General features: G+C 41.9%; 1 protein-coding gene across 2 annotated transcripts in view; it reads left to right on the top strand.

Moving 5' to 3' along the window:
- The window catches only part of VEPH1 (ventricular zone expressed PH domain containing 1), a 177,875-nt gene that overhangs the window by 2,886 nt on the left and 148,470 nt on the right, over nucleotides 1-26,519 (top strand). For both annotated transcript variants that reach the window (XM_040974935.1, XM_040974934.1), the window contains exons 2-3: nucleotides 8,739-8,954; nucleotides 23,890-24,064. In XM_040974935.1, the coding sequence (XP_040830869.1) occupies nucleotides 8,739-8,954; nucleotides 23,890-24,064 (391 nt within the window). The remainder of the gene's footprint in view (nucleotides 1-8,738; nucleotides 8,955-23,889; nucleotides 24,065-26,519) is intronic.

The raw sequence follows: 26,519 nt of genomic DNA, 5'->3' as shown, positions 1-26,519 counted from the left end.
GATATTATCAATTAGGTTTATTCCTTCTAAACCTAATGTGGTTTATAGTCGAATTGTAGTCTCCTTTCTAGAGATTATCTGTAATTTACTCTAAAGTCATCTGTATGCAGATGGCATATTAGATCTGTAACTATCTAATCCAGCTTGTTCAAGTGGATGGAATTAGCTTGCGTCTCAGAGGGAAGTCTGGTTTCCAAGCTCTTGAGGAAGGTCCTCTTTGTAGCTCCAAGTGCTGCCACTATCCTCAACATTTTGGTTGCCGTCTCCTAGAATATGTCTTTTCGATTATTATAATTTATTGTTACTTGGTACTTGGATCACTTGCTTGAAAAAATTATTAGATGTACTCTGCTTCTCAACTTTCTGATTGTAAAGGCATGTGGTCTCTGTTTATCTTATGATGTGCTGAAATCCTCAGTTTGAAATCAAAATTGTGATTGGCAAACAATTTCATTTCTTTTTTCTTTTTTTAAGTAAGGGTATCCCACTATGGTGATCTTTGTCAATCAATAGGTCTTGGAAAGATTTTCTCAATCTGTCCCTAAGCTGAGCTTTGAAAACTATGACTTCTCACTGAAACTTCTTATTCAGGTCCTTTCTGGACTGCTTTTGCTGAGGCGTGAACTTGAATTCCCTCCTTTAGGATGGCAGGTGAGAGTTTGTCTTTATCCACTCATTCACTTCTTCCCCCTTTTCAGTGCTGTCAACCCAAGCCTATCTAGCCACACACCTCCCAGTTTGCCCTCATTTTTTAAAGCAACGGGACTCAGTAGGGACAGACAACTGCCCAATGTAAAAAGTTAGCTGCAATTAAAACTCCTTCAGTATCTCTAGTCCAATTCTCCGCTAAGGTTGTCAAGGTAACCGACCCTTGCCTGAAGTGTTCATCCATGCATGGTTTTATTATTTTGCTGAATGTGCATGATTCAAAAATTATTGATAACATTATTATAGTTCATGTTTTTAAATGACCCAAGTGGTGCCGTAAGAGTAGTATTGTGTTCTTGAGATTTGCTCAAATTGGTCCATCTAGTTCCAATCCACTGGTGCAGAGTACTTCATTGTGTGCATGTGTCCCTTTGTGGAACCATTTTAGTTAACCTTTATTATTTAAATAGTGCTATCGTAAACACTCTTGCAGTTGGTGATATTGGCAAATGTGTATTTCTAAGAACACAAGTAAAAGTGAAACAATTGGTTTGGGAGTTTTATATATCTCCAACTTTATAATGTACTACCAAATTTCTTTATGATGTGATTGTATTACTTTATATGCCTGTCAGCAATGCACGGAATTTGCAATGATTTCACATCCTCACAGATTCTTGCTTTATTCATACTTTACAAGTTTTTCTCAATTTCAGTGTGGGTTTCCTTTCTGGTGAAGTGTCTAACTTTTCTATTTAGATTTTAAAACATTTTCTTATTAACTGGGAGTATTTTATATATGCTTGTATTGCTCCTGTGTCACTTGTGTATGCTGCCTATCTGTCGTTTTGATATGAAGCTTGTCTCTTCCTTTGTAATACATCTTGACATCTGGTAAGACAAGTATTCCCAAGCCTTCCTTAAAACTGCTTTGATTTGCTTTTGTTCTTCAATAATTTTATATTAATCTTCTCAAGTTTTATGAATTATTCTGTCAGTATCTTTATTGGAATTTCATTATATTTGTAGATTAATTTGAAAAAAATTAGTGTCAAGATGCAATCTTCTCCTCTGCAGACATTCTATTTCTATCCGTTTCTTTAAATCTTTTTACCTATCTTTCAATGAGGCCTTATAATTTTTCTTAAGGAAGCTTAAGAACTGTGTTGATCATTTATTAAATTCATGAGTATTTAATAGCTTTTAGCTGAGACAATTAATGATGCTCCTTTGTAAAATCATATTTTCCAACTTCCTTCAGGTGGTTATAACTCAAATGATTCCCTTCTCAATTGTCATGCTTCATTTATGTGCATTTTTGCATACTGTGTCCCAGTACTGTGCTGGACGCTGGGATATAGACCTGAGAAAAATAGACAGGCTCTGTCATTATCCATTTAATTAGATAAAAACTAAAACAAATAAGATAAATACATAGCAGATAAGAAGCTGATAAATAAGTATCATATAGAAAAATAAACCAGAGAATGGCAATTTCAAGTTGTCAATTTTAAGTAGGGCAGATGACATAAGCCAGAGTAAAAAGTGACATTTGGGGCTTGGTGCCATGGCTCAGTGGCTAAAAGCCTTACTCACCTTGCATGCGTGGAGATGCCATAGGGAAGCTGGGTCATGTCCTAGCTGCTCCACTTCCCATCCAGCTTTCTGCTAGTGACCTGGGAAAACAGTAGAGGATGGTCCAAAGCTTTAAGACCCTGCACCCATGTGGGAGACCCGGAAGAAGCTCTTGGTTCATGGCTTCAGATCTACTCAGCCCTATCCATTGCAGATGGAAGATCTTTCTCTCTGCATTTTCTTCTCTTTGTAAATCTGCCTTTCCAATAAAAATAAATAAAATGATTTTTAAAAAGCTCATATTTAAGCAAATCATGATGGTGATCTAGTGATACTTTGGATACCTGAAGGATTATTCCAGGCAGAAAAACCACCAAGTACAAAAGACTGAGGTTGTGGCCTAGAGTCTTTGAGGAACAGAGTGGCAATGTGGCTAGAGTGGAGGTTTCTTTTTCTAGGTTTACTTTCAATTTTCTGTAATTATGGCTGAAATATAAGGTATGAATAATAAGCAATTAAATCTTTAAAATGAATCCCAGTTGAAAATAGGTGTCTTTTAAATGATGTCAGTCAACTTATTTTCACTGTGATAACTGATACACTGGATGTATTTCTCCATTTATTTTCATGTTATATTTCAAAATTTTTCTGCAATTCTCTTCATCTCCTTTTCTGTTCATTTTTAGTTGATTAAATTCTCACCATTTGATTTTTTTTATCTCTGCTGAGATTAGTGGTTGTAAAGTTACATCTTCAGTGCTTAGTAGTTGCTTGTAATATTTAGGAAAAGGTAGTGATGATGTATTATTAATTTGAAAATGGAAATCTATCTCATATTATTTCTGAAACAACTGTATGTTTATAATTGATAGCAACCTCCAATTTTTATTGACCGTGGAGTAAGCTTAGCATGCTTGTCAGTGCTGTGTGACCAGGAACTTATCTTGGTTCTTGAGATTGTTGTTATGTCCACTGAGTTAGATGTATTGTAGGGCCTGCCGAAGTTGAGTTAAAAATCCATGTAAAATATTTTCAAAAACTAGTAGACTATAATGTAGCACTGAAACAGAAGTCTCACTGTGTGTAAAAAGACATAGAGAGCATTAAGGTAGACATTTTCTATCTGCAACCCAGGTACTCATCGTGGAATGACAGCTGTTCCACAACAGAAAACAATAACAGAATGTTACGGATCCCAGAAAAAAAAAAACTTTAAGAAAAATGATTTAGTTATTTTTATTGGAAAGGCAGATTTACAGAGAGAAGGGGGAAGATCTTCTGCCCACTGGTTCACTACCCTTGTGGCTGCCATGGTCAGAATTGAGCCAATCTGAAGCCAGGAACCAGGAGTTTCATTTGGGTCTCCCACATGGATGCAGGGTCCTAAGGCTTTGGGCAGTTCTCTACTGCTTTCCCAGGCCACAAGCAGGGAGCAGGATGGGAAGTGGAGCAGCTAGGATATGAACTGGCTCCAATATGAAATCCAGGCTCATTGAAGGTGAGGATTTAGCTGCTAGGCTATCATGCCAGGCCCAAGAATAATCTTTTTGTAATTGATATATCCAAGAAAGATTACCTGTTACACTATGCAAGTAATGTAACTGGTAGTAGGAGAAATGGACAATTTCTCTGGAATAGATGAAGGAAATTACAAGAAATTCAAGTCTAGCAGATTCAAGTCTTTTATAGAACTCTTTTAAAGACATCATGCTATTCACATTTTAATTGGTTGTTTTTCATGATAAATTGAATACTAGATTTCTCGCTGGTCCCTACTTGCATCCTACTAAAGCAGCTTTATCTGAAATATGTTAGCAACAGTGGGTTGCTTATGTGCCTACTGCACCTGTTATAATTAACTAGAACTTTTATTCATTTTGTTGGATAACCTTGAACTTTCTCCTTCCATTTTCTCATTGTATCCCTATCCCCTCCTGAACCCGAGTTTTTCTTTCATTTTCTTTAAGCCTTAGATTTATTTTATTGTTCAGAGATATAGAGTTACAGACACAGAGATGGGAAGAAGGGGAGAGAGATAGACACAGAGAGAGATCTTTCATTTGGTGGTTCATTCCTCAAATGACCACAATGGCTATGGAGCTGGGCCAGGCTGAAAGCAGCAGCCAGGGGTTTCATCTGGATCTCTCTGGTGGATAACGGGGCCCAAGCACTTGAACCATATTTTGCTGCGTTCACAGGTGCATTAGCAGAGAGCTGGACCAGAAGTAGAGCAGCTGGAAGTAAAACTTATGGCCATAGTAATTCCATAATGTTGTATATTGACACTGAGGCCTTGTTGGGGCTTTTAACTGTCCAGATCTTTACTCTGTTAGACCTATCTTCAGACCATAGAAGGTCTCCCCAGGAGGCCACTGAACTTATCTGGACAATAAGACGCTGAACTTTATGCTAGGCATGTGTTTGCAAGCAATGAATCTCAACTGAACTTGAACTATGGTTATGCCACAAGGTGGAGGAATCCACCATGGGGGGAGGGGTATGGGAGGGGTGGGGGGAATCCCCAGCGCCTATAAAACTGTACTACATAATACAATGTAAGCAACAATAAAAAAAAAAAAAAAAAAAAAACTTATGGCCAAATGGAATGCTGTCACTGCAGGTAGTGCCACAATGCTGGCAGCCAGGTCTTACTTTCTAAAATGTACATTTAAAAGTCATTTCAGTGACAGTCTGTTGGTAATAAAATCAAAGTGTTTTTTAAAGGTCCTTATTTTTGTTCTTAGTATTAAATAATTTTCAAGATATAGATCTATTGATTGGCAGTCTATTTCTCAGTTATTTCACTGATTGCTGTTGAAATCTATAGTTTCATTCCAATTCCTTTATACCTTACCTACTTTGTCTGCATTTTCTTGTTTTAACATTGTTTTGTGTCTAGGTTCACAATAGTGGTTTTATTTGTATCGTCTTGTTTTATCCTCATTGTGTTTATGAGTTTGGACTTCTATGTCTTTTACAAATGTGAAAACTTCTTATATGGAATCTTGAATACTGCCTTTTTAATCTCACCTATGCTTTTAGAAATCCTATTTTTTAACTTATTTATGCATAGAATATGTTTATTATTATGTTACAATGTGTTAGCATGTTATATAATACATAATATCATATGTTATTATTATGTTTATTGATTATGTGCTATACAATGTTCTAGGCATTGAGAATGTAGTAAAAAAAGCAAAGTAGTTTCCTTAACATTCTCTATATTTTGTCCTCCTTGTTTCTTGATCTTTTTAAAAAAGATTTATTTATTTCTGTTGCAAAGTCAGATATATATATAGAGAGGAGGAGAGGCAGAGAGGAAGATCTTCCATCCCTTGATTCACTCCCTAAGTGACCGCAATGGCTGGTGCTAAACCAATCCAAAGCCAGGAGCCAGGAGCCAGAAGCTCTTCCAGGTCTCCCACACAGGTGCAGGGTCCCAAGGCTTTGGGCCATCCTGGACTGCTTTCCCAGGCCACATGCAGGGAGCTGGATGGGAAACGGGGCTGCTGGGATTAGAACTGACACCCATATGGGATCCGGGCGCATTCCAGGCGAGGACTTTGGCTACTATGCCACAGCGCCGGACCCGTTTCTTGATCTTTTGTATTTTTCATCTTCATGCACTATATTGTTTTTTATTTCCTCAACTCTATTTACCAATCCATTCAGTCTTATTTTAAGTGTATCTTATCTGTTGTTTCACCTATACTTTGAACTTTTGATTTGTAGAAGTCTTTTTTTTAAATCTTTCTAGTTCTTTTTAAGATGGCTTGATTTTTTCAATAGAAAGCATCTTTATACATTGAATGACTTGGGACACAGAATTTCATATTTTGGACTAAATAGTTCCATTGCCTGAGAATTTTCAGTACTTTACCTTCTCTACGTTTAATCTACTGACATGTGCTCATATTGGTGTATTTCTCCGAGTTTTAGAATTTAGAAAACGTAAATAGTTGGAATAGGCTTTTGAATGGCTTGAGGTGATTGTATTACCCTAAGATTGTTTCTGCGTAAGCTTCCTTCAGAAACTCCAGGGATATTATCAGCTACGAGAGCATTTGTTGTTGTTGTTTAGTGTCTTGGCTTGTGAAATACTTGAGTGACAGAACAAAGAATATAATATATGTTTGTGGGCCTTTCAATTGGTAAAAGGTGATGCAAATACTCCTGTGATGGATTATTTGTAGGGATGCAACAGTGGAGTGTAACTGCAAGAGGGTAGTCGTGATGAGTCTTCATGCTGTACATTATTAAGTGACTCTGGAATGAATGTATAAAAGTAGCAGTCACACAAAGAAATATTTATTATAACTCGCTGTTCAGTGTAAACCCAGAGCTGACTTTCAGGGTTCTGGAATCCTTAAGGGAAATAAAATAGCTGTTGATGTCTATATGTAGCTGCCCTCTGCCAGATAGTGTTGTAAATCGGTTCTGTGTATTAACTTATTTAATCCTCACAACAATTTTAGGAGGTAGATTTATTAATAATACAGGCATAACTGAGAGATATTGCAGATTCAATTCCAGACCAATGCAATAAAGCAAATAACAAAAATAATGCAATTCATGATTTTTTTTTATTTCCCAGGGCATGTAGAAATCTTATTTGCACTAAAATGTAGTCTACTGGATGTGCAATAGCACTATGTTGAAAACTATCCATGCCATCAATAAAAAATTTAAAACTAATAACTTATTGAAAGAAAAAGGCTAATGATTATCTGATAAGCTGGGCCCTTAATGAATTGCAATCTTTTTGCTTTGATGTTGATGGCTCCTGAAGGCTGGGCTGGGGTGGCTGTGGCAGTTTCTTAACATAAGGCAGCAAAGAAGATGGTTTGCTTTGATGGAGTCTTCCTTTCATGAGAGATTGCTCTGTGGCATGTGGTGCTGATTGACAGTAGTTTGCCCAAGGTAAAAGCTTTTCTTAAAATGGGAGTCAATCCTTTCCAAACTAAGCATATGTAATACTCTCTACTCTCTCTCGTCATCTTGACAATGTTCACCACGCCTTCAGCAGGACTAGATTCCGTCTCAAGAAATGACTTCCATTGTCCAAAATGCACAACTTCACACCTTATCAAGATTTATCCCGAGATAACAGCAACTCCAGCACCTGTTCAGGGCAGCCTAATACATCTACATCTTTGGCTGTTTCTGTTGTATCTACAGCTCCTTCCCTTACTGAAATCTTGAATTCCTCAAAGTCATTCATGCTTCATTTCATGAAATTAACTTATTTTTTTAAAGATTCATAAATGTGTGTGTGTGTGTGTGTGTGTGTGTGTGTGTGTGTGTGGCAGATTTACAGAAAGGAGGAGAGACAAAGCAAAATCTATTCACTGGTTCAATCCCCCAATGGCCCCAATGGCCAGAGCTGAGCAATCCAAAGCCAAGTTCAAGGAGGCTGCTCCAGGTCTCCCACATGAATAAAGGGACCCAAGGATTTACTCATCCTCTGATGCTTTCCCAAACCATAAACAGGGAGATGGATCTGAAGCGGAGTACAAACTGGCACACTCATGGGATACTGGCACTGCAGGCAAGGTATTAGCCTACTGACACCATGGCGCTGGCCCTGGAATTCACTTCTTCCAAACTCCTCTTAGTGTTGATATTTTGACCTCCTCCCATGAAGCACCAATGTTCTTATTGACATTTCGAATGATGAATCCTTTTCTAAGATTTTGAGATGCACCAAAGATCAATGGTAGGTATAGATGGCCATGGGAAATGTACTTCTCATAGAGTATCACATCAGAGTTGTGATCATTCCTTGATCCCTGGGCCGCAGAATGGATGCTTTATTAGCGTGCATGAGATCGGCATTCATGAAGCCCACAGTATCATAAAGATCAAAACCTTCACCACTCTGTTGTGTTTTGTTTTGTGAGTCCACTGTGCAAAGGTGATGGACCAGTTTTTCAAATTATTGCCACAAACCCATTTCTCACATTTAGATGTGTAAGAGGCTGATATTATCTTTCAATAAAGATGAGGGGTTACTGGAGGGAGAATTAAAATAGGAGAATGGGGAGAAATGTGGTTGGGAAGGCTAAAAAGAGTTTTGCAGTTATTTGAATTGAGAGAGATGAAATGATGTTATTCAATTAGTCCAGAATGAGAAAGAAAGCTACTGAGGAGAAATTGGGGGATAATTTGAAACATTTCATCCAAGTTACTGAAACAGCAGAGTAAATGATAGCCCTATAATAGACTCAGAAACTGAGCAGTTTGAGGATTAAACTCCCTTCCAAATGAATAATTAAGCATCCCAAAATTTCACTTTCTCCTTCTATGAGGTAGCACAAACCAGCTCTATCTCAAAACAGGGTGTTTAGCAAGGGTGTCTAACAAGGTATTAGCATTTCCAATTAAGATGCTAATTAGGCTTTACAATCTCACCCTTCAGGACACAGCACAGCACACCCACTTCTAAAGGATGGAGTTAGTATTTTATCTGTTGTGGAGGAATAATTTAATATAAAGGCTCTCTTTCCAAACAGGATTACCAAACCAATAACAATGACCAGGCAGTGGTTGAAATATGTATAACAAGAATCACGACAGCCATCAGAGAGACGGAGTCCATTGAGAAGCATGCAAAGGCCCTCGTGGGGCTCTGGGACTCCTGTTTGGAGCACAACCTGCGGCACCCCGGGAAAGACGAAGACACTCCTCACGCAAAAATTGCGTCGGACATCATGAGCTGCATCTTACAGGTATGTCCGCATTCCACATCAGGCTGTTTGATCCCAGAGTGTAAGCATGTGATGTTCCTGATGCAAGAATCAGTGTTTTCTGTTGTGTTCAGATATCATAAAAGGACACCACAAAACATCAATAGCTAAGACAGACGGGTGGGTAGTAAACGAACTGAGAAAGTTCTATCGAGCCTCTACTATCTTCAAGACACAATTGGGGGGGGGGGGGCCTGGTGCGGTGGCACAGTGGTTAAGGTCCTCGCCTTGCACGCTCGGGATCCCATGTGGGCGCCGGTTCTAATCCCGGCAGCCCCGCTTCCCTTCCAGCTCCCTGCCTGTGGCCCAGGAAGGCAGTCGAGGACGGCCCAAAGCTTTGGGACCCTGCACCCGCGTGGGAGACCCGGAACAGGCTCCTGGCTTCGGATTGGCATAGCACTGACCGTTGCGCTCACTTGGGGAGTGAATCATCGGATGGAAGATCTTCCTCTCTGTCTCTCCTCTCTGTATATCCGCCTTTCCAATTAAAAAAAAAAAAAAGACACAATTGGGGATTCAAAGTAATATCTTGGTAAGCCTTTAAGCTTTTTAGAGATAAGACTGTACCTACAAAAAGTTACAATACACCAATATGTGCCAAGGTCCAAATGAGGGACGCTGGAAAATTCCAGAAAGGAGACTGCTTTCATGTATGGAGATTAAAGAGGAAGTGAAGACTGGCCTTGAGGGGAAGGGTGTTGGGGACATGTACGGAGAGATAACCAAGTATTTTAAATGTGTTTCTTTGTGGCCCATGAATTTCCCATGATGATATCTAAACATTCTGACTATGTTTAACTTCATTTTTTTTGTATAAACATGCATTTGGAATTATGGTTCAGCTAGGAACTAGCTGTGCAACAATGAAGCGTTATACAAATCATGTAAGTTCTAAAACCACAGTTTCTTCCCTATGGAAACCACATTAGATATCATTATCTATAAGAAATTATACTGACCAATGATACTGACAATTATTTCTCAAAAGAGAATTCTTTGGCCAAGTACACTAGGAACCGGTACACTTCTTGTTTCTTGCTGGAGCTCTCAAAACGTTGGTGGTTAGGAAAAGCTCTGTAAAGTACTGTAGTATAGAAAACAAGTTTACTCAACTGTTTCATCCGGAATTTTTCAATCTGGGTTGACCATGGAATTCCTAACCTTTTCCTATCCCCAACACATTTATGAACAACCCTTAGAAACCATGATCTACCAAGCGCAATTTAGAAAACTCTAATCATGTGGATATGCTTAGCACTGACAAAAACAATTGAAACCCAGGTATAGTCTTTTTCATAATGTGCATTGTCCATGAATTTTTGAACCCCTCACTTTGGCTTCCTTCCTTCTCCTTCTCATCTCCCCTTTCCTCATTCCCCTGTTAAATTGTTTATGCATTCCTGGAACACACATTCCACGTGGCTCAGTCCATATCAAGGACTGACCATTTTACAAGGGACGCACAGAGACTGTGGGCTAGGCCTCTGAGCTGAGAGGGGAAGGCAAGTCACAGAGGTGGGCGGTGCCCAGGAGGAGGCACCACTGCTGTCATGGAAGGTTGGAAGCTCTCAAAAAAACTTGTTTTTCAGCCAACTTCAGCATTTTGCCCGGCTACCCTGGGAACTGGTTCTAGAAAGTTAGCTCCTAGGAGCCAAAAGCAAGGGTATTGTCATGACATTTGTATTTAGTTTTCACCAAATTTAGGTGGGAGCTTTTAGCCCCTAATACAATGATTCTCTACCCCTAATAATTTAAGTTCATTTTTTAAAATTATTTTTATTTTTTATGATTTTTATATAGTTGATTATGGTACAAAGGGTTAAGAACTACAGAAAGATGGGTGAGATCCCCATTTCCACATTCTCTTATTTTCCTTCTTATATCTGGAGAAAGAAGGGAGATAAGGGGAGAAGCCACACCCAGCCTCTCAATCATCCCGGGATCCCCAATGCGGGGCATGCTCTGACGGCCCTGCTCAAGAGGTTTTGCTAGCTTAACAGTTCTGAATTACTGTTGATCTTGCCACTCCAAACTCAATGAAATCTCTCCAGAATCCACTGGTTGACAGAGTCCACCTTAGAGTCTCTGTTAACCCAGATATTCACTGCCAACACTGACTGTGATAGTTGATCAATTTGTTTTGTCCTCCATCCTCTGCTGTGGTATCAGGCACCCTCTGCAGACTCCAATGTACTGCCATATTTCCATGTGAACCTGGACATGTTGTCACTGCTCCATCTAAGCCACTGAGGAGACCCAGCTCTGACACATGCACTCCACAGTCAGATCATGGAACCTATAATTCTCTCCATGGTTGGGGTTCTGAGTCCAGCAATTAAGCTGGTAGGATCCCCAAAGAAACTTCATCTGAGGTGACCCCATACCTAATTTTTGTGTGTGTTTGCCAGTCCAGGGTCTGGCATCGTCCATTGCCTCAGTCTGCTTATGCATATGCAAGTGGCTGCAATTGCTGGATCAGTTCTGCCTCCATCCCTGTCTTCTACACAAATCAATGGATGTTCCAGATCAGCCAGACACTGATAGCCTACACTTATCCACCTAAACCAGTGGAAGTTGCAGCCTAGTTGGAGAGACCCACAATAATCCCCACCAGGCTCTCCCCCTGCTTGCCAGTATGTACAGCCGGTAGGTCCAGTCCGTCCCACATCCCATTCAACTCTAATATGTGTCAATGGGCATTGAAGCCTAGTTCAACCCAAAGAGCCCCACTATCCAGCCCACACGCATGCTGGCAGGTGCCACTTTCTGTCTAGCTATGCCTGTCCCATTCTTGGTTTTCATGTTCACCAGTCAGAGTGGCAACCCAAGAGAGTCACCCACTGTTTCCCTATTGGACCCACTCCCGCTCCCAAATCTGGCACTCTCCAGATGGTTCTGCAGTTTAACTTGATAGAATTTGCCCGCAGTGCCAGCATCTGTCAGCTGATACTGCTGCAAAGTCCAACTAACCCAATCCCACTCTGGCTTGTGTATGCACCAATAGGAAGAGGCAACCCAGCCTGGCTTTACCCTGATCTAACTCACATGAGGCCAACAGGTTTTGTAGCCCTTCTCAGCCTGGTATGCCCCCATCCCAACTCTCATGCTCACCAGTGGGAGCGGTGGTCCAGCAGGAGAGCCCCACGCAGTCCCCCACGCCCCACCAGCTCCATCCCTCTCCTTTCCCCAAGTTTCACTTGTGCCCGTTGGGTGCTGTGGCCCAGCCTGGCATGGCCTGTCTCACTTCAGCATTTGCCAATGGGTGCTGTAGTCAATTTCAGCTCATGCTGGTGGGGGCTACAGCCTAGCCCAGCCCAGCCAGTTCCCAGTTCTGGCCCTCATGTGAACTGGTATGTGTTTTGAGCCAACCTGGCCCAACCCATACTCCATTCTGATACTTGGATTCACCAGCAGGTGATGTGAACTGACCCAGCCTGGTTTACCCCCAACCTGCTCCAAATGTATGCCCATGGGCACCAATCTGCAGCATGGTCTGGCTGCTCCTCACTGTAGTTCTTGCACTTACCTGCAGGGACTGTGTCCCGACAGAGGAGTTCCCCAAGATCCTCCATCAGAACCTCTCTCAATGCAAAATCTCACACCCATCAGTGGGTCCATGGGCCAGCTTTACTTAGTCCACCTGCTGTCCTAACAGAAAACAGTGGCTTTTCCTGACTGGCTTTCAACCCATTCCAGTTTTTACTGTTAGGTGTTGCAGCCCAGCCAAGCCTGTTCCACAACCACAGCCCCAGTCCACACTTGTGCCGAGGGACACTGCAGCCATGTTCAGACCAAATAGCAGCCCCATGCTGGCCTTCACATTCACCAGTGGGAACCCCAACCCAGCCAGAGCATCCCCTTTGCTCCCCAACCAGGTATGTTCCCAGCTATAGATCTTGCACATGCCAGTCATTGCTCTGACCCAGCTTGGCATAATCCCTTTCCTGTCTTGACCTTTGCTAACTTAAGATGCTGTAGCCCGACCTGACCCAGCCTTGCCCCAGTCCCAACTCTGACTGGTGGGTACTGGAACCTGGCCCTTCTTGGGGGGGTCCCTCTAGTGGGGACCAGGACTTGAGGTATGACAACCATGCTGAGAAGAATCGGGACACAGGGAATACAAAGGAGACATGAACCAATGCACACTTTATTGAGTTTTACTGGGCAACTTGTACCATGATTTTTGCAGGGCAAGCAGGCAGATAAAAGTCACTAGTTAACTAAACAGTAACATACAAGCTACTGTAACAATGGATCATAAGAGATTTGGGAACCAATCACCAGGCTCTAAGCAGAGTTAAGCAAACATGAGTTACAGAAACCAACACTGGTAAACAAACAGATCTAACTAGAAAAGGAATCTAACAGAACTCGGTTTGTACTCAGATTCATTTAGGCCACAATCAGTAAAAGAGGAAGATGATGAGGCTGCCTCACACCTCCAAAGGCACGCTTCGCTAGCAAAGTGGCCAACAATCTCACCAGGATGTTTGTTTGCTTCCTGCAGAAGTCTCAGTCTGCCAAGAACATTTGAGAATCGGGGTCCTCGGGCATTTAGTGGTCTGGTTTTCTGGGGGCGGGGGAGGCAGACCTTCAACAGGCCCTGCTCAGTCTGCTCCCATCTGTGGCTCATGCAAAGCAGTAGGTGTGAGAGCCCTGCCTGTCATGACCTGTGCTCCAGTTTGGTTTCTGCACTTGCTGGTGAGCTAAGGTTTGCTGGGCCCTGCGCATTCTGCCCCCTTCCAAAACTAACCCACACATTTGACAACAGTTGGAGCTACCTTGCCTGACCCCCATGACTGGACCACATACTCACCAGCAGGAGCTATGACTCACTGGGAGTTTCCACATTTCCCCACTCGATCCACTCCCAGACCCAGATCTTACACATGCCAACGGATACTAGACCCTTGCCTGGCATATCCTGCCCCTCCATCTTGGCCTTGTATGAATTGGTGAATGTTGCAGGTTGGCCTGTCTCACAGCATATTTTAGGATGCACACGTGGGTGCTGCAGCCTGGACCTGCTCAGACTATTTTCAGTCCCTGTACCTGTGAGTGATGGCAGATTCCATGGTCACACCTAGCTCAGCCCATCCCCAACCTAACTCTTAAGCTAACCAGCGGGACTTGTATTTCCACGGGTTCTGCCCACATATTATCCCTACAGAATCTACCCCGGCCCTGGTTCCCTTGCATGCTGGTTAGTGTCATAATCCTGTCTAATGTGACCCATCCCCTGTTCCAACATTCAGGTAAGTACTGAGATCTAGCCCTGCTAGACAGATCTCCAGTCCTAGCTTTCACATGGACTAGCATGTGGTGGTCAGCAATGTTCCATGCTAAGCCCTACTCAAGACTCCCATGTGGGCTGATGTATCAGTCTGGCACATACAGATCTTCTGGCCTCTCCCCTCAAAACCACCAGGTCTCATTCCCCTTGCTTACCTGCAAGTACAGTGGCCCTGTCATTGGGAGTTCCTCAGGACTCATTCATCACCTACACATATGGTGACCTTATCCATTGATGTCCCTAGGCAGTAATTCCATTCCCCCAACACCCCAGAGCTCACTTCTGGGTGGCCAGCAGACAAAATCTGACGACAAGCCCAGGATTTGCCCACCACTTCACAGCAATGGCTGGGGCTAGGGCTCCAAGCATTAAGTCCAACGTAACTCAGGTACCTCCAGCAGCCTCCATGCTGCCAGGAGCTCCATCCACCAAAGCCCTGAGGTTGAACTCTCTTTGGCCCCTTCCACCTAGATGGCGGCAATGGGTGGAGCCAAAGACCTGGACTGCCAAAGCCTTCACAGTATAATTATCATGAAAGGAGAAAATTCTCAGGCCTAGGCAAGCCCAGGATTCACTCACTGCTTGGTTCCAGTGGCTGGGGTCAGGGCCCCAAGCTTTGAGTCTGACCTCACTCAGATACCCCTAGCAGCCGCCACACTGCCAGGAGCTCCATCTCATAATTTAGGTTCCTAGGGGAATCATGTAGAAATCAGATGATTATTTTTTTCTTCCTCTCTTCCCTCCCACCCCTTCCCCCCGGTAAAATAGAGCAGTAGGACAACTTTGAAAAGTTAAAGCAGCCAGCGATTTAGTTACTTTCTGTTCTTGGTCTCTAGATTTATGAGCTTGCTCTATTTACCTTAAAATCACTTAAAATTCCAAAAGCCATCTACTCTTTCCTCCACACACAATCAGTGCACACATGTTATACACATTCATGAATTCTTCCTTACTTTGCCTTGGTCCCCAAACGTTGCCAGTAAATCCTGGGTCTTTGGATCAGTACCTCACTTGGCACACAGAAAGGAAGGGTTGGCTTCAGGTCACCTCTCGGGTCACTTCCCAGTCTGAAATTCCATGATCTCAGTGAATGCTGTGAGGCAGACTAGCAAGAACTTCAGCGCTTGAAGTTTTCGGAGATGTAGACATTAACGCAATGAGAAATCTGCGGGTTGTTTTTCTCTCCTGAGCTCCGTGTTCTTAACATCTGCAGAATGGGGATAGTGATACCCACTGCTTAGTACTGCTAGGAAGTTTGAAGATGATCATAGGCTTCCGTAGTACAGTTGGTGAATAGTATGTGCTTGATAAAACTAGTGGTTTGTAGATAGCAAAAAAAAAAGTAGAGATCATTATAGAGAAACTGAAACAAATATCAGCCAGCATGATTTAAGTTGCCCAACTACTGAGATCTAGTACTCCTAATTAGTGGTGCTGGCTGCACAAATCTCTGTTTATGGCCTAGTCACTTTATAAACATATGTAAATCAAAATCAAGCTTACGCTGGGTGAACAGCTCTTGCTTAAAAACTTTTCATATGGAGTTAGCTATTGTCCTTCTTTTCCCCTAGGAACATCCTGAAGGCAGATACCCCTCCAAGGCATATTACATTCTGGGATACAAGCAAATCAGGGGACTTGGTTGCTGAAAATTAAAATGTACTTTGGCAACATTATTAATTATTGACCTTGCTAGATAAAATTCCAGAAACTGAACAGGCCCACCATCATGGAAGCCTATAGCCTATAGCCTGGGCTCATCATCCCTGTACTGGCCGTAGCACAGACAGCGTCTTCGCCGACACGTTGCTCAGCAGTGCCATTGCCATGTATCTAATCAGGTCTGTAGTTTTTCTCCTTCCCCCAGCTCTGCTGCCATTGCTCCTCACTGTGTGAAGGACATCACCAACGTGGAATGCTGGGATAGAACAACCCCCAGTTCACTGCTGGAAACTCAGAAAGCATCCATCTTTTTCTTCTTGTGGATGAGCCTGTTACATTTCTCTTTGATTCCACATCCAGTCTATTCCCATCCAGGGATGTCAATACTGTTTGGAGATTCAGACGCTGCCCCTGATTCTCACTGCGCATTGAATGCCTTGGATAGTGGAGAGCATTTCTCCTTTACGACTCTTACAAGGAGAGGCTAGGTATGTCAGCTTTGCAAATTATTCAGTAGGAATTCCTAACTCTACTGTTTATCTGTGGTTTCATTTTAGAAGAGTGAAGGCTTTCTGTTCCTGATTTCCTCATATGTAAAAATGCAAGTGGTAACAATAGCTATAGAAGGAAGATTTGTGAGGATTAAATGAATAGACATTAAATTATCAATCAAAGATTTAGGGCACAGGAACCCCTGGAGGTGTTAACTCTGGTTGGTGGTGTTGTCCTCTACCAGACTCTAAAATGACCCTCAACACATTCTAAGATTTATTTTTTTAGAAGATTTTTTTTATTACAAAGTAAGATATACAAAGAGGAGGAGAGACAGAGAGGAGAAGATCTTCGGTCCAATGATTCACTCCCCAAGTGAGCGCAACAGCCGGTGCTATGCAGGTCCGAAGCCGGGAACCAGGAACTTCTTCCAGGTCTCCCACAAGGGTGTAGGGTCCCAAAGCTTTGGGCTGTCCTGGACTGCTTTCCCAGGCCATAAGCAGGGAGCTGGATGGGAAGTGGAGCTGCTGGGATTAGAACCGGCGCCCATATGAGATCCCGGTGCATTCAAGGCGAGAACTTTAGCCGCTAGGCCATGCTGCCAGGCCCATTCTAAGATATTATTAATGATTTGTTACAGCCATTGTTAATTGTTTGTTTCTCCCTTCACTTTGGAAGCTCTGTTTTACTTACTAAAATAGGCTTGGTGCCTAGAACAGTGTCTGGAACATAGTAGGTGCTCAAGTAAATCTTGTCTAGATTGAATGAACAGGCTCAGGATGCCTGACTGCTCTGTGGTTTCCATAGCAGTGTGTCTTGCTCCAGAGTCAGCATACCTATCTAAAGACAGAGGGTGAGATGGAAGATGACTGGGACACACACCCACAGAGAGAGAGAGAGAGAGAGAGAGAGAGAGAGATTCTTGAGAGTTGTTCTCTTAGAAATTCACAGGAAATTTTTGGTGATATGTGCCACTTAGGCTTTAATGCATAACTATGTTATTAAGAATCAAGCATCCCATGTGTAAATACAAACTTAGTTTGACTGCCTGGCTGATGATACTGGATGAAGAATCCCAGATCTTTTAAGAATGCAATTTCATGTTTCTTGAGCTTAATCATGTTTTATGGCTCTGTAGTTGAAATCAAGGCCTGAGAGCCGAAGAGCTTTCCAGTTGCTCTGGTCTCAGATGGATATCTTTTCTACTTAGCTTTATTCTTTTCCACTTTCAAAACACTGGGAAGTGTTCCCAAAGTGCATTTTCAAAAGGCAAGTCTGCACTGAAAGCTCAAATTGGTGCTAATCTAGTTAAGAAATGTAATTCTTGGCACCCATGGAACAAGGCCCTCTTGTTTACCTTTGAAGCTGGTTGTGACTGTGTCCATGAGTAAGTCTTTGTTTCTTCGCTGAATCTGTTGTAAGCACTGAACTGTACGAAAGATGATATTCATTCATTCTAATGTGCTTGTGTGCCCTGAGCGGTATGGTCTCCCATGGGCTCCATTATTATTAGCTGCTGCTAAAGTAGTTTATTTGTAGTACCATCAACAGAGGGCTTTTTCTGTAAGAGTCCCACTAGTGTTTCTGTAATCTAAATAATTCCAGAGGTAAAGTAGTTTCAGGGACCCGAGATCTCTTGATTTAGCAACCCTCTTTGTTGCCTTTGAATGTGATGTTGCCTTTGAATGTGAATCCTATTTCACATGGATTGTGGGGTGTCTGGCAAGCCCATGGGACCCACGTTGATCCAATCTCATCCTGATGGGTCAGGCCTTACTGAGATCCTGTTAACGCTCAGCGTGCTGCGGCGTCTGGATGCACTTGATGCTGTCTGGACTCCGTGGCTGTTGAGCTGATGCATGTCCCTGATGTTTACACGAACTATTTGCACTCTACTTAAGTCTTCACTTTTTGTGTCATTTGAGATATATCCAAACAACATATGTGGGTGAAACCCAGAAAAAACAAGTGTGCTGAAGTTTCCTATGGTTTCTTTTCTTAATTATCACATTATACATTTCAGGAGGGAATTTTATACATTTCATTAGGAAGTGTACTTCAGAGACTTTAATAGATGGCCATTATTTTCCTCTAGGACATCTAGAACTATTGTAAAGGAATAGGATTAAATTGATTAAGACAGCCTGGTTTTTCATGATTAGTTTAGCACTAGTTTGCTGCCCTGTGGTTTCAAAACATCGGTTGCTGATACTAATTCCAATTGATCTTTCACTGTGCTGTCTTTATAGCTTCTCATTGTCACCACCTTTGGTTCAGGAAGAGGTATTGAAGAGAGTGGAAGATGTGTATCTTTCTACATACAAGTTACTGTTGGTGAATGACCAAATCTAGTGAAACTGGGGCATGGAATTCTTTGTTGAAAACTTATGAAAATGTGATATTGTGTTCCTTCCCCAAGATTAGACTTTTGGCAAATCGTTGTAGGAACAATAGGTGTGCCATTTTAAAGTGCAACCAACAAAAAAAACCTAAACTTGGTGGAGAAATTGACTGCCTATTGGAGCAACCCAAGAAATTGCATAGTTGAAACTGAGAGGTTTGGGGAACATCTAATGATCTACAAGCAGTAACTTGATTAAAACTTCAATGGACATCTCTGCCCATTGTATGTTCTTGACGAAAATGCCCAGACTATCTGGCCTTCTTTAAAGCCATGTTTCTGAAGAGTAAGTTAGTAAAGGAGCGTGCTTGGTGTGGATTCTTTGTTTTGTCATGACTATCCAGCTCTTCTGTGAATGGAGAGACAAAACTTGGTGGATGGAAACTTCTAGTTATCAGCAATGAGGACTACATTGTAAGACAGGTTGTATTATTTCATTCAGGTTTCACCATTGCTTAGGTAGAATTTCCCTCAGCATCTCTCTTGGCCCTCATCTGATTTTTTTTTTAACCAATAAGTGAACATTCTGATTTCTAATCTTGCTCCCTGGTGTCCTGATCATGTAAAAGCAGTGGCTGAGGTCTGACCTCAAAAAGATCCTCAATGTAGGCAAATTGGAATGCACTAGTCTTTTGGAAAGTGTTTGGGGTGTGTTCACTGCAATGTATCTAGACAATTCTGTGTGTCCTGAGCAAGCACCTTCATGGATTCCTAAGGCTTTAGGCCAGTTCCTGGGAAGTAGAGCAACCCTGTAACTTATTGCATCCTTAAGGGGCAGTGAAGTGGAGCCCAGTGAAGGTCCCTGGAGAAAAAGACAATCTACCTCTTGGCATTCAGAGGAAACTTTAGAGAAATCTAGCTTCATGCTCTGTTGTCTCAATGGCATTTACAATGCTAGACTATTCTAGCATTTACAGTGCTAGAATAGGTAGGGCAAAGACTTGGAGTAGAGCTTCTGTTTAGACAGGAGATTTATCACCAGGAAAAGGGTCCAAAGTTTCTGCATGGATGGGCTGGGTTGATGGTGGAATATTAAGTTTGGTTGTAGAACACTTGTCTCCTCTGCTGGGTCTGGAAAGAATGGATAGGTAAAACTGCAGGAAGAGATTAAAATTTACCAGTTCTGTGTTGCTTCTAGTGATTGGGGGAAGAAAACGCTTAAGCCCAAAAGACTTGACCTCAGAGACTGTAATGTGGTCAAATGATGTTACAAGCTGATTATTCTTTATCTGATATAGTTGGGAAGAGAAGTGTGTCAGAGGGGGGTTTAATTTAAAAAAAAAAAACTGAAATGCTGACACATACATAATAAGATATCCTGGGGATGGAACTCAAGTCTAAATACAAAATTTATTTATGTTTGATATGTATTATACACATGGCATAAAGGTAATTTTATACACTATTTTATTGATTCTGTGTTTTGTTGGAGTTCCATCTCGCGAACTTGGGTATGAAATCTCCCTGCATAGTGTCATGTTGATTTCAGATTTTTTTTGTTTCCAGATCCAAGGTGTTCAGCCTGTCTCAGACCTAGCTTCTCCCAAGCTGATATAATCCTTGGTTCAACAGATCTCACACAGGTTCTCACAAGATGAAAGTGCATTCTCTTCATCTTCTCATCTCAACAGTTTCAATCCAACAGATGAAGGAGAATCCACCTCACACCTTTTAATTATAACTGGAGGACTTACTCATTTTTGAGCTTATTATTTTGTCTGAGTCACTTGATTGCCCTGGAAAGCAAAAACAAGCCTGTTTTGATTAGAAGCATCTAGACAGCTAGCAAAGAGGAATTAGAATAGATGCTCCAGAAGAAGGATGCTGGGGTGTTGGGCAGGAGTGCATTGGACAGTGATTTGGAGGTGTGAGAAAAACCATGACAATAAGAATTTCTGTGGCCTCAGGAACATTACAATGTAATCCTCACCACCAACACTCCTAGCCCTCTCAGGAGCATACATTTGAATGCCTCAGTTCTCCCATAGTACTGATTTAACTTAACTCCCATATACAGTGTGAGTACATAAGTCACCTGCCTGATATCACCACCCTTTTTTAGACTCTTTGCTACATTGAGTTCACTACTATACGTTATTGTCAGTCATAAAACCCGAGCCCTGGGCTGTTTATTCACGATATAGTACCTAATACTTTCTTTAGACATTTTTCTTTAAAAAAAAAAACACTATATTACTATTATTTCAAAAACTTTTAGATAGAAAGAGACATCCTCTGGTATGCTTCCCCAATGCCCTCAGAGGTTGGGGCTGGGCCAGGCCAAAGGCCAGGGATGGGATGCAATCTAGGGCTCCTGCACAGGTTGTAGAAACCCACTACCTGGAGCCATTTCGGCTGCTTTCCAGAGTCTGTGTTGAAGGAAACTGGGGTCAAAAGCCAGAATCAGGTACCTACTGCAGCCACTCTGACAGCAGATGTGTCGTCTTTATGGGCATCTTCAGTGCTATGATAACCATTCCACCCATACTAACTTCTGAGTGTACTTCAAAGAAGAAAATCCGAGATTATAACACTATACTTCTTCTCCACGATAGTGGTTGATTCATATCCTAATAATGACTTACTAAAACACCCTATAAATAGAATCTGAACCAAAATTAATGATGAATTAGGTTGATCATATCTTCAGGTTTGGAGATATATTGAGCTCTTTTGTAAAGCATCTATTCAAGTCCTGTATCTATTTTGTCTATTTTTCCCTTTTTGTTTTGGAAAACTTTTTGATATCTATTTTGGGATTCCAGTGGACCTGTATTGGAAGACTGCCTTACAAATATCACCCTTCATTCCTTGAATTATCATTTTCATCTTCTTAATACTATTTCATGGTGATTAGAAGTTTGATTTTATTTATTTTATGAGTCTTTTTAAAATACTGTGCTTGTTATATTTAAGGAAAACTTTGCTTGTTTTGAGGCTATTAACATGTTATTTTTTCTTCTCTGCCTTTGGTTTATTTTTCTCCTTTTGATTTGTAATCAATCTTGAATTGGTTTTTTGTTAAGGGAGATAAGCGGATCAAGATACACTTCTCTTCCATAGATATACAATTGTTACAACTGTCCAGTTTCTAAGATGCCACAGTCCTGCTGAGGGACCCTGTATGTCCATCACAAATTTTGCCTTTTATGTCATTTCTTTTGTCCTTATTATGTGATCTGACATAGCAAGGGTGAAATTCTCCATTTCTTTCCATCTGAGCTTGGAATTTTCCATTTATACTACAGGGGAAAGTTAAAGAATGAATGTAGCCAGGCTTTACACTGTATTGATCAAGATATAGGCTACCTTGCAAAAACTGGTCTAAATATAGCACTGGGTTAGATTCTATAGCATGGATCTTTGTCTCTCATCAAGTAATTCAAGAGAAGCAATCCAAGGCTAATATCGTGGCTCCATGCACAAACCTAGACTCCTCCTAACATTTTTCTGCTCCTTGTTACTCAATACACAGTGTCTAACTCATGGTGCTAGAATTTCTCCTAGTCTTTGTTACAATATCCTCATTGCTGTCAACATTAAAGAAAGAGAAGGAACCAGAGATGAAGTCATTTATGGTAACACTAACTTAGAGACTGTGCACATCACCACCACTTCTGGCCATTGACCTTAACTGTGTACATGGTCATATCAAAATGCCAACAAGGTTGAGAAAAGCATTTAGCTAAAATACACCAGCTAAAATTTTGGAAATATACTGCCAAGGGAAAAAGAAACAATTAGGTAATGACAAACAAATAGCTTCTACGTGCCACTCTTACCCACCACTTTATGTTCTCTATCAGCTGCAAAGAAACCGGACATTACCTAAAGGTAAACTTTTACTTGGATGGTGGTCACTGTTTGACTCTCTTTATGTGAAGGTCACAGCCTACAGATTGTGTGTCTGCTTTGAAATCCTTTTCTGAGACTGATTGGAAAAAGGTGTGTCAATCATCTCCTAAGTGGAGCCTAGCAAGATGATGACACAGCCAAGATTGGAGTCCCGTTAGACGCTCTCCCACCCCATTATGTTCTTGGCGGTAATTATCACGATAGATTTACATTTTTTCATTAGATACTCTATTTGTCAGAGGTTTATTGAGAATACCATAAGCCCATAATTTTGAAAGGTTCCAGAAGGCATAAAATCTAGCAGTGCAAAAAAAAACCACTTTTCACACAAAGAATTTGAAACAGCCATGTCTCATTTTTACTGACTTTACAAGTCAGTTTCCCAAATACATTGTGCTCTGAGTAACGTTTACCATGTATTCATTCTGAGGAGTGGTTATTAGTTACAAGTAGTGAGTGGGGTTTTAAAGAAAACGATGTATGTTTTTCTAATATTATTTCCTAGCTAGGCCATTTAGCATTAATAACACTATTTGATAAGCAAATGCATTATGTTTATCCACAAAATAAATCAAGAGGAGATAATTATTTTAGGGTCCAGAATTCCCTTAGGTTTTAGTCTTATGTTTGTTTTTTTCATCTGAATATCATTAACTGAAACTTTAGTTTTAAAGATACAACCCAAATGCAATTTTTAGTGCATATTGGCTGTTTTCCAAAGTAATCTGATGGGTTGTTTTTCTCGTTAGTGACTTTGGTTGCTATAAAAAACAGTTCTGAAATTTTGGGCATGTTATGCCCGATCTTGCATTATTTTGGCTCTCTCTCTCTCTCTCTCTCTCTCTCACCTCATCACCCCCTGCTTTCTCACCTCAGTGCACACTCCAGCCATACTACTGAGCCATTTACAACTCCACTAATGCTCCATGCACTCTCTCACCTTTGCCCCCACACACGCTTGCTCTTCTGTCCACTCCTTGCCTTACATTGTCCAGTCATCTGTTATACTGTTATATATCTTACAGCTTCCACTTAAGGCATCTCCTTCCCCAGGACATTGATATTGGATTAAGTACTCATTTTGTGCTCCTTAGCACTTAGCATCCTACACCCTGCTTCTCGTGGTCCTCATCAGCTTATGCTGTTAGCCTTGACATCCCCCAAGCAAGATCAAGAGTTCACTTCATAGTTTTTATTTCCTTATATTTCCTCAGAATTACAACCAGCCCTCTGTGATGACATTAGCCATCCCCATCGCAGTGAAATTCCTCCAGAGAGGCAACAAGGAACTGCGCAGGAATATGTCAAATTACCTGTCCCTGGCTGCGATCACCAAGGCCGATCTCCTGGCTGACCACACAGAAGCCATCGTCAAGAGCATCCTCCAAGGTACTGTATGAGGGCTGAGCTGTGGGTTGTGATTTGTCTGAGAGCATTTTCAAGAAGCCTTTAGGACTTCCAGGAAACAAGAGTGTTGTGGAGTAATCTGGAGTATTGTGGCGTACATCAATACTTTACTTTGTTACTAGTTGACTTACGAATGTGCATGGGGTCACTTGGCTGACTGAAATTGTGTCTCTGCTCTTGGCATATGACTTGCTTGGATTCCTTAGAAGGGTTCCAATTGTCTTTCCATTTCAGCACTGCTCAGTTTAGAGAATGGGCTTTTCTAAACTCCTGGTTCCCTCATCTGACTACCAACTATAGAGAGCTTATCCTAACACTGAGAGGAACGCGTCCCTCTGCTCTCAGGAGTAGCAGGAGAACCTCTTCTTCCATTGATTCTAAAACATTTTAAAAATGCCTTTTCTTAGATAAAATAGTCTGTAAAACATGTAAGGACTTAAATATGACTATGTTTGGGGTTTGGTTTACTGTTAAAGGTCAAATCAGGATGACTTGATCAATTGTTCAAACATTGGGATGAAAGAAAAGGTCAAGTTGTTCATGAAAAATACTCTCCTTGTCTTCTCTTTTTGCCTTTAAATTCATATATATCAGAAATCATGTTTTTGGTATTTGAGATCAGTGAGCAAGACACAGAGTTATTTGCCATGCATCCAAGTGTTGCCAATGCTGGTTGATAAAGCTCTGTGAGGTCCTTGAATGTCTCAGCCCACATGTTACTGACACATACCCCTGCGGGATGCTAGGGTAGAGCACCAATCCCCTGTCAAGTGATCCAAGTATGTCCGTGAGCCTCCTCTCCATTCTGTGCGTGCTGCCTCCCACAGGTATCTAGATGAGTGCAGAAGCCCTGCCTCCTGAGTGGCACTAGTTGACTCCAGGCTCATTGACTCAGAGGCTGCTGCCATGAAAGGTCCAGAACTCCTTGCTGAGGATGCCCTATGGCTCTGTCCAGCAAGGAGGCCTCTGTGTCTTTGTGCTGAGCCACCTGGTGTGTCAAGAGTCAACAGTATTCAGCCTGCTCATTCCATGTGACAGTATATGGCAGGGGAAGAAAATGTCAATCTTTCTCCTTGGTGTTGCGCCTTGATCAACAAACCCCAGAGCTGATTGCTTGTTCCCCTTTACAAAACTGTGCTACTGATTTGCGGTAGAACAGGTGGTGCTGCTGTATCTCAAACTCTGTTTGCTTTCCTTGGCCATGGCTGTCCACCAGATAACAAAAGTTATCATCCCTCAGTCCTCCAGTTCTCTAAAAGCCCACTGGATGCCAAGGAGTGAGGTTTTGTTCACTGTGCCAGATGCTCCTAAGGTGCATTCTGAGCACCGCCTCCCTCAACAGCTGTGAATAGCACCCGCAGTGTCCTTCTGGGTCCGGGCACCTTTGAACTCCAGTAGGACAATGAGCATCACTCATCCTGCGATCGCTGAAGTGTGCTCATTCATCGTCGTAGTCAGTATTTCCCCTGACTTCCTTTGGCTGCAAGAGTAATCTGATAATTACATAGTATTCATGATATTAAAGTTGCTGAAAGCTTAGGGAAAGATTTTTCTCATTTCACTACCTTGGCTACCTTTTGGGAAAAGGTTTTATAGGAATTACAAGCACTTGTATACACGTCACATTTTATTTATTTATTTATTTATTAGTCTTGAAACCCATAAAAGAAGTTTTCTTTTATTTTTAGAGGGGCAAAAAGATGAAGAGTTCCCAGCTCTTGGTTCACTCTACAAATGTGTGAAATGCCCAAGCAGAATCCAATATCACAATCCAGGAACTCAATTTAGGTCTCCCAGATGGGTCTCCTGAGCAACCCCGTTGCCTGCCGGCACCCGCATCCACAGGAATCCAGTCCAGAGCAGAGGCGGGTTCCAAACCCAGGCACCAACGCGGCGTTCAGGTGTCTTAACTACCAGGCTGAATGGGAAGACAGTTTTGAGGGTCCATCCAATGATGAGCAAGCAAGCAGAGTCACCCACAGGGAGAAAGGGATGGAGCTCTCGGGATGCAGGTAGAGAGGATGTGTGAGGGTCCTGTCAGCTCTCTGCTCCCCAGTGCCTGCCTCTCTCAAGACTCCTGGCTGGGGACAGGCATTGGGGTCTACAATGAAGATGCTGCCAGTTACACCTGGACCCCATATTGGAATGTGTGAGCTGGGGTCTCAGCTCTGCCTCTGACCCCAGCTCCCTGCTATGCACACTTAGGAAGCAGCAGGGAATGGCTGAAGTCTGTGAGTTCTGGCCCACTGCTGACTGTTACAGACACGTGCAGAACAAACCAGTGAGTGGAAGATCTGTGTCCATGGTTGCATATGTGAGTGGGGCATGTGGGGAGGGTATTTGCCTCTCTGCCTTAGAATTGACATTTTAAAGAAAGGTTCCTCGTTGCAGGAACTTTTCTGGGCACTTTGAGATTCCACAATAACCTGATGAGATC

The sequence above is a fragment of the Ochotona curzoniae genome, unplaced genomic scaffold (assembly GCF_017591425.1).
Source record: "Ochotona curzoniae isolate NIBS_2020 unplaced genomic scaffold, NIBS_Ocur_1.0 contig_2599, whole genome shotgun sequence".
In the NCBI taxonomy this organism is placed as follows: Eukaryota; Metazoa; Chordata; class Mammalia; order Lagomorpha; family Ochotonidae; genus Ochotona; species Ochotona curzoniae.
The sequence above is the reverse complement of the archived record's forward strand: the minus strand, read 5'-3'. Positions and strand labels throughout refer to the sequence as shown.